Source organism: Galeopterus variegatus, unplaced genomic scaffold (genome assembly GCF_000696425.1).
Source record: "Galeopterus variegatus unplaced genomic scaffold, G_variegatus-3.0.2 Scaffold9, whole genome shotgun sequence".
NCBI lineage: Eukaryota > Metazoa > Chordata > Mammalia > Dermoptera > Cynocephalidae > Galeopterus > Galeopterus variegatus.
The window spans coordinates 1,392,322-1,404,360 of record NW_007726120.1 but is presented as its reverse complement, the minus strand read 5'-3'; the positions used below and the strand labels follow the sequence as shown (position 1 = coordinate 1,404,360).

The 12,039-nt window shown below is 38.5% G+C and overlaps 1 protein-coding gene across 2 annotated transcripts in view; it reads right to left on the bottom strand.

Annotated features, from left to right (window-relative positions):
- Positions 1-3,625: 3,625 nt before the first annotated feature.
- Positions 3,626-12,039, bottom strand: part of CSRNP3 (cysteine-serine-rich nuclear protein 3) — a 140,133-nt gene continuing 131,719 nt past the window's right edge. For both annotated transcript variants that reach the window (XM_008584738.1, XM_008584803.1), the window contains exons 4-5: positions 7,400-7,696; positions 3,626-5,120 (exon numbers count right to left, since the gene is read on the bottom strand). In XM_008584738.1, coding sequence (XP_008582960.1) covers positions 4,068-5,120; positions 7,400-7,696 — 1,350 coding nt within the window. In that variant the 3' untranslated portion in view covers positions 3,626-4,067. The remainder of the gene's footprint in view (positions 5,121-7,399; positions 7,697-12,039) is intronic.

The following is a 12,039-nucleotide window of genomic DNA, read 5'->3' as shown; positions in this document are numbered from 1 at the left end:
GGGGGAAGGAAAGGAGGATCCAGTGAGTTCCATTAATTTAGGAAAAAGAAGCATTTTTTTAGTTGCAGTTTGCGTAAAATTAGACAGAAATTGATGACAGCTTTTTAAATATCACTTTACAAAAATCATATATTAAAAGGTTTTGAATAGGCTTGATTATTTTATGCCACCCTTCATTAACATCATCCCTTGGAATTCGTAATGTTTCTCCCCACTCTTTTTACAACCCAGGACAGTTGTTCTAACATGTTCAATAAATATTATTTGAAAGAAAGAATTGGTACTTAATAAATTCTAAATATCAAGAACAAAGGGTTATAAAATTGTACAATAATATCAGAAATTTAAATCAAAGATCCAGTGATATATCAATTTATAGGAAATAAATCATGATATATTTTCCTGTTTAATGATACCTAAACCAGAGTTTTGCCTAGAAATCATCTATTAGAGAGTAAAATTTTAAAGAACACTAACATATAATAATCTTGATTAATTTGTGGCCAGCGTTTCTGTAACTCATCGTGTTTTTGGGAGGAGGTGGGTGGGTGGGTATTGCTGGGCCATACACAATTGCAAAGATTTTATTACTCTAAGAAACATTAGTTTCACATGTTAGATGGGACTGGCACATTGCAAAAAATATAGTTTTATCACAAAGAATAGAATGGCCTTCAAAAAGTAGCTGAATTATTCAGTCAACCAATAGACATGAGACAAATGCATTTCACCTTTGTCTTAATAACCAATGATCAAGAGATGGGGGGAAGGAGGGAACTTAAAAGAGGGAACTTAAGTACCTCTCATTGACTTCTTTCTCCCAAAGGAAATTGGGAATGACAAAGGAGATGCAAGCTGCTCCAGCCACTTGACTTGCAAATCAATTTGGCCAGGATTATAACTGGGAATTAAGCCCCAAATAAAGGTACAGGGCTGGTGCTAAACCAACAGGGACTGTAGCATGAAGCTTTACAATTGACAGGGAATGACTAAAGAGCTGTGTGTAAAAGGAGACTGTAATTTGGTTAGATATACTATGGGTGCAATACAACAGCAGCTGGTCAGGTTATTGTGTCTTAGTATAAAGATTTTAAGTATTCCAACTTGACCCCCTTTTCAAAAGCTTAGAATAACCGTAGCACTTTCCTGGCGTGTGGGCAGTTTCAGTTGAATAGAAGGGCTATTAACGGACGAAAAAAGTCAGATGGAATACTGTGCTCTCTCAGCTTTTCTAGGCAAGGACGGAAAAATGAAATGACTCCATCATTAGTATTATTTTCAACTTTGATGCAGTATTTTCAAACCATAGCTTTAAAAATTATCCTCTTTTCTAGACCACATTTTTAGCAGCACCACACTCTAGCCAACTGAGCTAACCAGCCAGCCCTAGACCACATTTTTAGATCATAAAACCCAATCAGATTCTAGGGTGGGAAAAATTCAATGCTCATTACTGGCCATTGGCTAAAAACCTGTCATTTTTCTAATGTATGTATGCATGTATTTTATGTGTGTGTATCTATGTGTGTTAGGTATATGGGAGTGTTGCAATAGGTAGCCTGTGTGTGTAGTTTGTGGGAGATGTTTCGGGGTTTAGTAGGTATATGAAAATTTGGAGTGGAAGCTGTCACGGTTGGAAGGTTAATCTTTTTTGGTAGGGCAGTGTCATTCTATACCAACTGGCCAGATAGGTGAAAAACTCTATTTTTTAAGCATCCTTTTGGAAAAAAACTACAAAGCAGAGACCTAGCCAAACATAAAAAAAGTAGGCTTCAAACCTTGTGAAAATAAAGCTGAACTAAAATTAAAATATCTACCTTTTCAGAGACTGGACTGTCATTGTACCCTTCAACTCTGCTCCAGCCAGAGGTGACTCTTCCCCTCTCTCCCACACTCTGTGTTCCAGGAACAGCCTCAGAGGGCTTCACATGTAGATACTTCAAGAGCTTGTAATGGTTCAGCAAATACAGTACACATGATTCTTTCATGTGCTTGAATGAAGGAACAATAGAATCTTGTCATTTTCTCTTTGGGCCTGTGCTCTATAGATTGTATGGAGTAGGGTAAAAAAATGTGGAGATCAAGCACTAAACTGTAACTTTGCAGATAACTCAGGTTATACTACCGAGATTTGAGCAAAAGGGCTAATTATATTAAAAGAACGTCCCTGCTCTCATTACTGCTACTTACATAAAGACAAACCTAAAGCGCCTTTAATGCTGATATTAATGGTTATAAATTTGGCCCAGTGGTGGGGTAGAGAAGGGGCAGGAACCAACTGCACAGTGGAAGAGCTGCCAAGTAAACATGTTTTCCCCAAATCAAGTTTTAGTAGAAACTTTTCCACTGGAGGACTTTCTCTAAATCAAGCATTTTTAAGTTCAATGAAATAAAATAGTACTTTTAAGGAATTGAGATCTACAATATATTTATATCCATATTTCTAAACACCCAAGTCTAAAAGACATGAAAAATAAGTAGTAATGCAGGTACTGAATAGCAAGGCATGTCCACATTTCAAATACTCATAAAGCATGTAAAATGATATAATAGAAGGTCAAAAATGTGAAACAGATTTAGCATAGTCATATTGCATTGAAAGAAAAGGTAGAACACACTATTTAGTTACCTAAATTAATTTACAGGAACACAGGATCCTAGAAGTCCTCCGACGAACCAAGTGCAGGTAATCTAAAGGTGGGGAGTGCATGTTTTATTTCTATTTGTTCCCTTTAATAAGAGAACGTGAGGTAATTAGAAAGTATGCAATGCATTCTGGACTGTTCTGCTAATTGTCCCAGGCAAGACAAATCAAAATACTTCGGAAAAGTAAGGCCTAGTTGAGTATTTGGGTAGGGCCCCCCTTTCAATCAGCTAGTCACTAAGTGGAAATCTCATTGTACACTTATTTTGCAGAGAGAGATTGATCACGCTGTAGAAAAGGCTGGTTGTTGACGTTGTGTCTCTTCCATATTTCCTCAGCCTCCTCTGCATTTACCAGTTAGGTCCTCAGAGTGGCGAAGGAAAATAGGTCATTTTTCCTTCATAAGTATCACTGGATGATTCCTCTATATTATTTCTATGAACCTTATAATAGTTAAAGATATTTAAAAAAAAATTTTTTTAAATTTTTTATCTCAAAGAGTTCTCAGTCCCCACCCCACACGAGGTACCGTGAAGGGGCACTAAAGTGCATTTTGACGTAGGGGGTAGAGTTTAAAGGTGCTGTCCAAGCTAAGAACCAAGATGATGCTGTTTAAAAAAGAAAGGCAATTCCTTCTACCTCCATCTCTGGAGTCAACTGAGGGAGGGCAGTAAACTAGACCCTCACCAAAGGATTGTCCTAACTCTTAACTTCAGAGAAAAGTGTGTAAGGACCTGCACATATAGACTCATTTATTTGTCCAAAATAGCAAAAATAGGCCTATTTCACCCTTAAGAAAGTATTTGCAAATCTGATCAGTCACGATCATAAAAATGTGAATGGATTCCAGTTGCAATCCATGTGGGCATGCTCTGTGGTACTAGCTATGTATCTTCAGCTTGAATGAACATGCTACTGTTCATTTTCATCAAAACATGGTTTCTAAACTACCATAAATAAAATACACATGGAACAATTAAATCTTTTTCTTACAGTAATTACTTTTACATTAAAAAGTCCCCATCATCTTCAGATATCGAAAATTAGGACTCTAAACCTTACTATTTCCCAATCTTAGTTAATAATCTTGCACAGGCCCGATAATCCAAAACTTGGAGCTCTGATTTACACAGGTTGGCAGATTTCACACAGTTTGACAGATAGGCAACTGTGAGACATGAATTTTTAAAATTTAGCATTTTCTATCAAAACAGTCTGAAATTTTTTAAAATCCCTATCGAGACTATATTTGTGCAATGCCACAGTCACGTAGCTAGAAAGGAGAAAACAAAATGCAGTGTGGGAGATTAACCACAGTCCAGGTTTTCTCAGTCTGCAGTTTAAACAACGATGAGCCCAGGAAACCCAGTTAAATACAGTGCCTTCCCTAGGAGAAGACTTGGTCCTAGGATAATTTAATCTGCTAGACAGGGACGGTCTCGACCACGGGTGATGTGATGCACTCTTCGTGCAATCTGCTCTTTTCTGCAAGGCTCAGAGAATTCTCAGCAGGATGTTCTGAAATGTGACTGTCACCATTCAATGCAGAGACAAACCCTTCCTGGGAGGGGCCTTTCAAGTATGAGTGAAATTCCACTTGAGGATGAGTGGACCTGTGTTCGGGATATAAGCTATTGCAGGGCACAGCGCTGTCATTTTCAGAAGAGGAGCAGCAAACGATTACAGAGGGGTTGGCAGTTGGGTAGTGGGAGGCACCGTAGGCCTCTTCTGCTTGTCGGGCATAGTCAACAAATTGCTCTGGGGTCATGGTGTAAGGCACCAGCGAAAGGGTACCGTTTTTGACAGTATCTCTTTCAGCATAGTTCTCAGAGATCTGGTTAGCAGTTCCTGGAATGTGGCTATCTATTTGGTAATATAGAGTTGAAGAGTTGGCATAAAAAGAAGCATTTTTTGCATGGCTTTCATGAATAGCGGTGCCATCAGAATAACAAAGGACCGAAGGAAGAGGGACAACTTCGGCATGGGTGCCCAAACCTTCCACGAAGCTATCTCCTTTGTCATCCTCGTCCTCCTCCTCCTCTTCTTCCTCCTCTTCCTCCTCCTCCTCCTCGTCTGACTCACTAGGTGCCAAGCTTTGCGTGCTAGAATCGGTGACTCCGCTGCAAAAGCTGCTCCCATCCTCCTCCTCTTCCTCCTCCTCTCCTTGGCAATCTAATTCCTCAGCAGACTGCAGGTGCAGCACTGCAGCCTGCGGTTCAGTTTCAATCTCGAAGTTGTCTGCAATAGAATACTCTACGGAGTGAGCGACAGGGCCCATGGAACTACTGTGAGCAGTTATCTCACTGTGGCAGCCGTTCAGCGTGGGGATTTGCTGCTCTCGGTTTTTCTCCAGTTCAAGTTTCATTATCGTGTGCAAAAAGTGAGTCCGGACACGGATAGGATTAAATTCAATTCTACCTGCTGTGTTGCTACATCCTTCTTTAGTGCAGCCACACGGGAAAGACATACGATCCACCTTGGAAGGAAGAACACAGATTAGCAACATGGAACTATTACAAACCACATAAAAATCCAGTACCTTTCAGCAACTCCTTTGAATTAAGTAATCCACTTAATTCTACTTATGCCAGAGCAAATGACAACCAAACTGCAAACAGAAGTAAAAAGAGGAAGTGAAGGCTTAAAACATGAGTCACTAATTTTGAAACTTTTATATTCAAAATAAAAATGGGTTATGAGTATAAGCATGTATTTTTAGCTCACTGACCCCTTCCAGTGCTGTCTTTAAATCTTTCTCCATTCTTCCCCTTTCCCTCCCTCTCCATCCCTTTAATTTTCCTTCCCTGTTTTCCATGTTTCCATCCTATCCCCAAACTCCTTTTACTTCTGCTGCATCCCAGCTCACATGCTCATTTTAAATGGGCAAACCTGTTGCACGCATCCACACCTGCTGTTTTCAATCTAACTTATATGATGCTCCCCATGTTAGCTATGTGCTTTTCCCTTTGCTTATTATAGGATGAACCTCTCTACCCAAGGGGTCCAGATCGACACCACTTACTCATGAACCCTCCTAATGTGCTCTCATTGGTTTACCTTCTCATTTGTTCGGATCCTTGGTGCATGGGTGCATGTGTGCACTGCAGGGCTGTGATGGATGTGCACATTCATGACTGTGGCTGTGTTTAGGTCCTGGTTTTCCCCATCCCTTCCCACTCCATTGAACTATAAGCTTCTCAAGGGAAGGAAATGTATGCTCATCAGTACCCCACAATGATTCAAGTGGTTAGGCTCTGGAGGTAGTGACTGGATTCAACAAATGTTATTGGATTGACTTCTTCACTCAGGTGACAAGTGAAATTCTGGGCAATCCAAAGGGTATGCCTGAGATACTTGCCAATGTCTCAGACTCCATCAAGTAACCTGTATGCCACTTGTTCTGCTTTTACCTTATCCTAACACAGGAAATCAGAAGGCAGACTCTGATACAGTTATCCTTTTCCCAATTAAAATTAGCAGCAGGTGTCAGAGCCAGAATCTGTAGCTGTTTTCTTACTCACGAAGCTCTTTTCTGTGAATCCATCTTGAGCAACTGTTCAGCTGATAGGAACTCCTCTTCTGCCTGCCTGAGTGGCTCCCCTCGTTGAGAAAGCCAAGTTTACCTAACTAATCATAGAACACCAATGACATTATAGATAATGGGGACCAGAGAACCATCTGGTTACCAATCACCAGCAGTTGGTAAACTCTTTTATGCAAAGGGCAAAGAACAAATATTTTAGGCTTTGTGGGCCATACAGTCTCTACGGCAACTACTCAATTCTGCTGTGGAAGCATGAAAAGAGTCATAGATAATACATAAATAATAATAATAAAAAAATGGTTATGATCCAATAAAACTTTATTTACAAAAACACGGAGCAGGTTGGATTTGGTCTGTGAGTTTATAGTTTACCAATCCTTCACCTAGTCCAGTCTCTTCATGTTAGAGGTGAAGAAGCTGAGCCCAGAGGGTTTACCTGACTTGCCAATTTCACACAGCTAGCAAACAGCAAAGACAGGAGTACAACTTTGTTTGCTGAAGTCCCAGCCTAGTAACTTCTCCACTAGTCCACACCACCTCTAATCAATCATCATTTTATACTCCATGGATGGTCGGAAAACACAAACTCAAATGTTAGGGATGTCATGATCTCCCTGGATATTTGTAAAAAGGCGAAATAAGCTGGTATAATAAGTGAATCCAAGAGGAAAATAATTTTAATTAACTCAGCTGCAGCTTGGGTTTCACATTATATCGTTTTTTTCCCCCAGTTTTATTAAATTTATTTTTTCTTAATTGACATAATTATTACATATATTTATGGGGTACACTGTGATATCTGTGTACATGTGTACAATGTGCAATGATCGAATCAGGGTAATTAGCATATTCATCACCTCAAACATTCATTATTTCTTTTTGTTGGGAAGATTCAAAATTTTCACTACTAATTATTGAAATTATCCAATAAATAACTATTCTCCCTACAGTGCTACAGAATGCTAGATCTTATTCATCCTATCTAGCTGTAATTCTGTATCCACTGACCACCCTCTCCCTATCCCCTTCCCCTATGTATAAGCATTTTAAGTATACCCATGAATTTCCTCGAATTAGTGAATTACGTGTCTCGCCTTGCCACAAAGGTTTCTTCTACACGTGGGACACTTCATTATATGTAACAGGACTGCCTCTTTAGAGGGGTGGCATATAATGCCTGTCTTTGGATGCCCTGAAATCCAAATCCTTACCTGACACTTAATGCCTGCCAGGCTGCAGGTACATGTTTCTGGATCACAGAACACTCGGCAGTCACAGCCACAGTCCTCTCGCGAGAGGCGGATGGCTCGCAGCTCGTGCTTTTCTTCTACATCAATCTTCTTCACTCCAGAGGCTCGCAGCAGTGCTCTCCGTTTTTTTGTTGGCAGGGGTTGGAGGAAGAAGTACTCGTCCACCTCTGTGTTGTCTAAATCAATGTCATCATCAGAAATGTCATCCACTGTAAGAGTGCTGGCTTCTTCAGATTCTACTGTGCCATTCTTAGTCATCTAGAAACACAAAGTAGCAAATTAGAGACGTAACATGGGCAGGGGCTCAAAATCCCTACTTGGACACAGGTGAGAATGAACTATTGTATATCATCTTGTCCCCATAACCAATAAGTGTTTAAGAGTTAAATCATTTCCTTTTATTTTTCCCTTTAGGAGAGGTCACAGGAAGGAAAACAAAGTCATCAAAATGATAGGCTTTTAAATGTACTGGTAACAGAAGACTGTTAATTGGGTCTCTTAGCCTCCTGATGTTAGGAACTGCAGTTGTTAGAGCTTTTAGTCAGTGTGATATGAAAAGGACTAGAGGTTGCAGATGCCCATCAGTGAAAGCTATCCTTAGACTCAGCTCATGATGAGCAGCTCTGATGTTGGAAGAAATGTGTCCTTGTTCAGAGGTGATGGCATCATAGTGGAAGCTATCACCACCTAACTCAGCAAACATGTTGTCCTTGAAATAACAGCCCTGTCATCTGGGCTCCAGCAAAACGATGCACCAGAAAATAACATTGTGCTGCACCATGCTATTGGGATCACAAACATGATTATCCTACAGAACATTCCAAGAATGAGGGCTTGATATGAAGTAATCAGTCAGGTCAGCATGCTCTCAGGAAGACAAGGAGCAGAGGGCAGTGCTGGCAAGCTCTCACCATCATCCAGTGGAACAATCAGTGCAGCCCTCAAAGGAGTTGATGTGAACCTGTGCCTGAAACAGTACTGTCTGCAAAACGGCTCATGTGGACAACCATGTCTCCTACACCCATAACTGTTCTGCTTCTATTTATATTTCTTTTCTAAATTAATCTCATCCATCAGTGGGCCCTGAGTCAGTATTTCATTTATTATTCTTGTACCACCACATATGTTTCCTTCATAAAAAAGCATTTAGAAAGAGAAGTACTCTCTGAATATGAGCTACAAATATGAGTAGCAAAACCGGAATAAGTGCAGAAATTCCAAGAGATAAATCAGGGAAGTTCTAAATACAGAAGCTACTTTAATTCTTTAACTTTTAAACTTATTGCTTCTTAAACTTCATTAATTATAACTGCAGCCATGGTTAATGATCTTAACAGTTCATCTATTACACAGTTAAAATGCTCTGGTGACATCAGATATCATTCTCTTCTCTTCATAAAAAAGTCAAACATTTAGATAAGAATATTTGTTATTGGACAAAATCCTCAAAGTGGACAACTCTGAATGTATTAAAGAACCAATAGACAATTGGACTTTGCCCTCAAGTAGATAAACTGTCACAGAGAAAACAACACAGTAGCAAGTGCATATTAAAATTTATTACAAAGGATCCCTGAAATGCAGTTTCAAAAGCTGCTTAATTATATTTCTGAATATTTCAGAGCTTACGTCTGTGATACTACAAAGACGGACATTCCCCTTTACTGGGTTTGCTCTTGCTGTAATCTGCTATTTATTTCCTTCCTTGGGATTTCTTTAGATACATATGGGTTAAACTGTACTGTCCACTGCTAGGATGTTCTTTGATTGGTTGTGGTTATCATTTTTGTTAATTCTTATTTACTAACAAGCTGCATATTTCTATCTGTAAAGATATGATTTTCTAAGGAATTCAAGTGTATAATTGCCTAAAGTACATTCAATCCTTGGTGATAGAAAAGCTGCACTGACAAACAGGAAGTGTTCCTTTTCCCATCTTGTCGCTCTGTGACATTTAGATTTGTTTTCATTAGTTCTTGGCTTGCCTATGAGAACCTCACCAAACTTCTGACTCCATGTAGAACACCTACAACTTGGTTAACATGATTCACTTTATTTTTTTAATACTTCCTTCTTACTTCATCTCTGTGTTCCTTGTGTAATTGGTGTTTATGCTTCCTTGTGCAATTGGTAACATTTCAACAACAAAATCTTTACTTTAAATTAGCCTGGCTTGATTTTTTTAAAAAATAATGGTTGTTATTAGATAATACATGAACTCAACATGAAAAAAAAAAGTCAACATGAAATAAGATTCTAGCAAACATTTAAAAACATCAACATTTTTAGGGCAACATGAATAAAAACAATTGGCACCCACAAATGAACAACTATATCTCGAATGAACTTACAGATTTAGTTTACTCCAAATATAAGTGCCCTTAGAAATAAAATCCACATCTCTTATTCCTACATACTTAAATTACAACAAACAATTTCATTTCAAAATAAAAATTAAATTAAAAATCTAAACATCCTTCACACAGAGCTATATGCTGTTTTCACTCCTGTTCAAGAATCTCTAGGGGTTCTCAGCTAGATTTTCAACAGTGGTCTCAAAGGCTTGAGATGGGACAGAGCATGATGCATTCATTGACCTGCAAACTATTGAGATGATTGGATTTGTATGAGATTACTCCCTGTCTTGGTCCATAAGCAAAGAACTAAAAGTAAATAAACAATTGTTCTTCAAAGAGATTCTTCTCTTTACCATCTGTCTTTGCCACCTTATAGATGATCATTAATGCCTTAACTCATGATTTGACTTAATGATCTTTATCTTATGTTATATTTATCCTATATGTGTATGCATTCACCTACATTGTATTGTAAGGATATCAAGGTCAAAGCCTCTGTGTGTGTGTGTGCACGCGCCTGCTTTGTTCCAATGATAACACTTAAGATGGGACTTAGTTGTTGAGCCACTGTGTAAACTTGTCCAGACTCTACAAATAAAAGCACTATAATGTTTTCTAGACAGATAGAAATCAAACATCTTAATTTCGCAAATTTATACCCATTGATAAATATGAGTAGACAATTCCCAAGGCTTAATAGAAAACAATACAACATCTTGTCCATCTAACGACATCTGAGGTACAGGACACCTTACTGTCAGAATCAGTGGAGTGATTCTCAGACTGCTCTGACTCAAATACAAGGGGACCCAAGGAAAATCAGTGTTCAACCTTTATTTATTTATTTTTGCCATATCATGTTGTGGATGAATTCCACTGTAAACTGCAATGAGATGAAACTTTTGGTGTCACCAAGTGCCTGAGAAAAACTAACTCAGTGCAAAATGATTATGGGAAGGGAAACAATACTGAAAATGTAGATTGACTAAAATGCTAAGATGAAACAAATAAAACAAAAAACAAAAGTAAGAACACTTCCTTTCAGCAGTTAAAAGGTGTGTTTAGTAATAAAATCTCTTGGCCAGTACAAAATTATTAACACATGTAAAAATGAGAGTGGAAATAAGAATGTGAAAAATGAATTCAATTCTACAAATACTAATTACTGCCTATTACAATGAAGATGATGATGTTGAGAATGACCCAATCTGCCAAATATTGAGTACCAGACACTGAGCTCCATACTTTATATAAATTATCTCACCAAGTTGCACAACAGTGTTATGTAGTATTTTTTATAGTTGAGAAAATTGGATCTTGGGGTAAGTAATCTGCTAAAGTCTAGCTAAGTAGCTAATTAGTGATGGTACTAAGAATCAAACTCAGGTTTATTTGACTCCAAAGCTTGAGCCAGACTTGCAAGACGAGTTGGGAGTAAAAATTCTTAGAATAATAATAGAAAAAATGTATAAAAGGAAAAAAAAAAAGATGTGGTCACAGCCACACTCCATGAGCTGATCTCAATGCTGTGGGGCAGGAGACAAAATAGCAGTACAAGCTTCCTTAGAATTAGCTCATTCAGAAACAAAGGATATGAGTCAGACACAGAGAGACATAGTTCAGAAAAGAAGAAAACAGAGAGTGAGCTGAAGACATGACATCCTCGCCAGTTAGCATTTCTTTTTGGGTACCTATTTTGTGGGCATATGGAGGTAGCCTTTCTAATGGAGATGCCATCAGGAACAGCTGTTCGAAGTTGGTTGAACTAATGTGCTACTCATTTGATTTTCTCAGTCGACTTTTATTTACCCGGGCCTGCATTTAATCAGTATAGCTTGCTGCCTAATTTTGTAATACTATATTAGTTTTGGTGATTGTTTTAATGTATATCTCCCCTGTAATACTGTGAACACATTGAGAACAGACAGCCGTCTTGCTCAGCACTGTATCCCCAGCACTTTATTAACTGTCAGTCTCATAGTAATTGATTAATAAATACTTTCTGAATAAAAGAATGAATATTCTTAATCACTAGGTTATATTGCCAGGCACTGTACGAGGTATCAGGGTTTATAGATGTATGACAATTCTGTCACCTAAGGAGCTTCCATTCTGCTAGGGAGATGACCATGTGATAATTATGATAAAGTGTGGTTAGTGCAACAAAATATATGTGGCAGTTATAGAAGCAACAGGGAGGAAGAAAGGATAGACAGATAAAAACGCAGGCTAGGTACAAAGACG